The sequence below is a fragment of the Salmo salar genome, chromosome ssa05 (genome assembly GCF_905237065.1).
Source record: "Salmo salar chromosome ssa05, Ssal_v3.1, whole genome shotgun sequence".
NCBI lineage: Eukaryota > Metazoa > Chordata > Actinopteri > Salmoniformes > Salmonidae > Salmo > Salmo salar.
In genome coordinates, this window is record NC_059446.1 from 90,631,336 (window position 1) to 90,633,835 (window position 2,500).

Genomic DNA, 2,500 nt, shown 5'->3' on the forward strand with positions numbered 1-2,500 from the left:
AGGAGATCCTCTCCAACCTATCAGAGGGGTTGGATACAGCAGGAGATCCTCTCCAACCTATCAGAGGGGTTGGATACAGCAGGAGATCCTCTCCAACCTATCAGAGGGGTTGTATACAGCAGGAGATCCTCTCCAACCTATCAGAGGGGTTGGATACAGCAGGAGATCCTCTCCAACCTATCAGAGGGGTTGGATACAGTTGGAGATCCATTTCTGTTTCCTAAGGGATTAGTATTGTTCTCCTCTCCTATCCCAGGCCGCGCAGCATGTCACCCTGGGTCGGTCAGACAGCCAGGACCGGAGTCAGAGTCCCATCCACAAACAGACGTCCAGCCAGAGTAACAGCAACATCTCCAGTCAGACTCACAACCACAACCACAACCAGTTCAAGAAGCAGATGAGCCTGGATCCCAACCATGTTCCCACCGCACCATCAGGTCAGTTTACTAATAGAATCTCTCTGTAACCACACTCAACAAGCCACCAGACCATCAGGTCAGTTTACTAATAGAATCTCTCTGTATGTTCCTGATGGTCAGTTTGTTCCTGATGGTCAGTGTGTTCCTGATGGTCAGTATGTTCCTGATGGTCAGTGTGTTCCTGATGGTCAGTGTGTTCCTGATGGTCAGTATGTTCCTGATGGTCAGTATGTGTTCCTGATGGTCAGTGTGTTCCTGATGGTCAGTGTGTTCCTGATGGTCAGTGTGTGTTCCTGATGGTCAGTGTGTTCCTGATGGTCAGTATGTTCCTGATGGTCAGTGTGTTCCTGATGGTCAGTGTGTTCCTGATGGTCAGTATGTTCCTGATGGTCAGTGTGTTCCTGATGGTCAGTATGTTCCTGATGGTCAGTGTGTTCCTGATGGTCAGTGTGTTCCTGATGGTCAGTGTGTTCCTGATGGTCAGTATGTTCCTGATGGTCAGTATGTGTTCCTGATGGTCAGTGTGTTCCTGATGGTCAGTGTGTTCCTGATGGTCAGTGTGTTCCTGATGGTCAGTGTGTGTTCCTGATGGTCAGTGTGTTCCTGATGGTCAGTATGTTCCTGATGGTCAGTGTGTTCCTGATGGTCAGTGTGTTCCTGATGGTCAGTGTGTGTTCCTGATGGTCAGTATGTTCCTGATGGTCAGTATGTGTTCCTGATGGTCAGTGTGTGTTCCTGATGGTCAGTGTGTTCCTGATGGTCAGTGTGTGTTCCTGATGGTCAGTGTGTTCCTGATGGTCAGTATGTTCCTGATGGTCAGTGTGTTCCTGATGGTCAGTGTGTTCCTGATGGTCAGTGTGTGTTCCTGATGGTCAGTATGTTCCTGATGGTCAGTATGTGTTCCTGATGGTCAGTGTGTGTTCCTGATGGTCAGTGTGTTCCTGATGGTCAGTATGTTCCTGATGGTCAGTATGTGTTCCTGATGGTCAGTATGTTCCTGATGGTCAGTGTGTTCCTGATGGTCAGTGTGTTCCTGATGGTCAGTGTGTTCCTGATGGTCAGTATGTTCCTGATGGTCAGTGTGTTCCTGATGGTCAGTGTGTTCCTGATGGTCAGTGTGTGTTCCTGATGGTCAGTGTGTTCCTGATGGTCAGTATGTGTTCCTGATGGTCAGTGTGTTCCTGATGGTCAGTGTGTTCCTGATGGTCAGTGTGTGTTCCTGATGGTCAGTGTGTGTTCCTGATGGTCAGTATGTGTTCCTGATGGTCAGTATGTGTTCCTGATGGTCAGTATGTGTTCCTGATGGTCAGTGTGTGTTCCTGATGGTCAGTGTGTTCCTGATGGTCAGTGTGTTCCTGATGGTCAGTGTGTTCCTGATGGTCAGTGTGTGTTCCTGATGGTCAGTATGTTCCTGATGGTCAGTATGTGTTCCTGATGGTCAGTGTGTGTTCCTGATGGTCAGTGTGTTCCTGATGGTCAGTATGTTCCTGATGGTCAGTATGTGTTCCTGATGGTCAGTATGTTCCTGATGGTCAGTGTGTTCCTGATGGTCAGTGTGTTCCTGATGGTCAGTGTGTTCCTGATGGTCAGTATGTGTTCCTGATGGTCAGTGTGTTCCTGATGGTCAGTGTGTTCCTGATGGTCAGTATGTGTTCCTGATGGTCAGTGTGTTCCTGATGGTCAGTGTGTTCCTGATGGTCAGTGTGTGTTCCTGATGGTCAGTGTGTGTTCCTGATGGTCAGTATGTGTTCCTGATGGTCAGTATGTGTTCCTGATGGTCAGTATGTGTTCCTGATGGTCAGTGTGTGTTCCTGATGGTCAGTGTGTTCCTGATGGTCAGTGTGTTCCTGATGGTCAGTATGTGTTCCTGATGGTCAGTGTGTTCCTGATGGTCAGTGTGTTCCTGATGGTCAGTGTGTGTTCCTGATAGTCAGTATGTGTTCCTGATGGTCAGTGTGTTCCTGATGGTCAGTGTGTTCCTGATGGTCAGTATGTGTTCCTGATGGTCAGTGTGTTCCTGATGGTCAGTATGTTCCTGATGGTCAGTATGTTCCTGATGGTCAGTGTGTGTTCCTGATGGT

At 48.5% G+C, this 2,500-nt stretch overlaps 1 protein-coding gene across 1 annotated transcript in view; it reads left to right on the forward strand.

Moving 5' to 3' along the window:
- LOC123724060 (oxysterol-binding protein-related protein 10) overlaps nucleotides 1-2,500 on the forward strand; it is a 94,019-nt gene that overhangs the window by 26,343 nt on the left and 65,176 nt on the right. Inside the window, exon 3 of the mRNA XM_045717777.1 lies at nucleotides 257-437. Coding sequence (XP_045573733.1) covers nucleotides 257-437 — 181 coding nt within the window. The remainder of the gene's footprint in view (nucleotides 1-256; nucleotides 438-2,500) is intronic.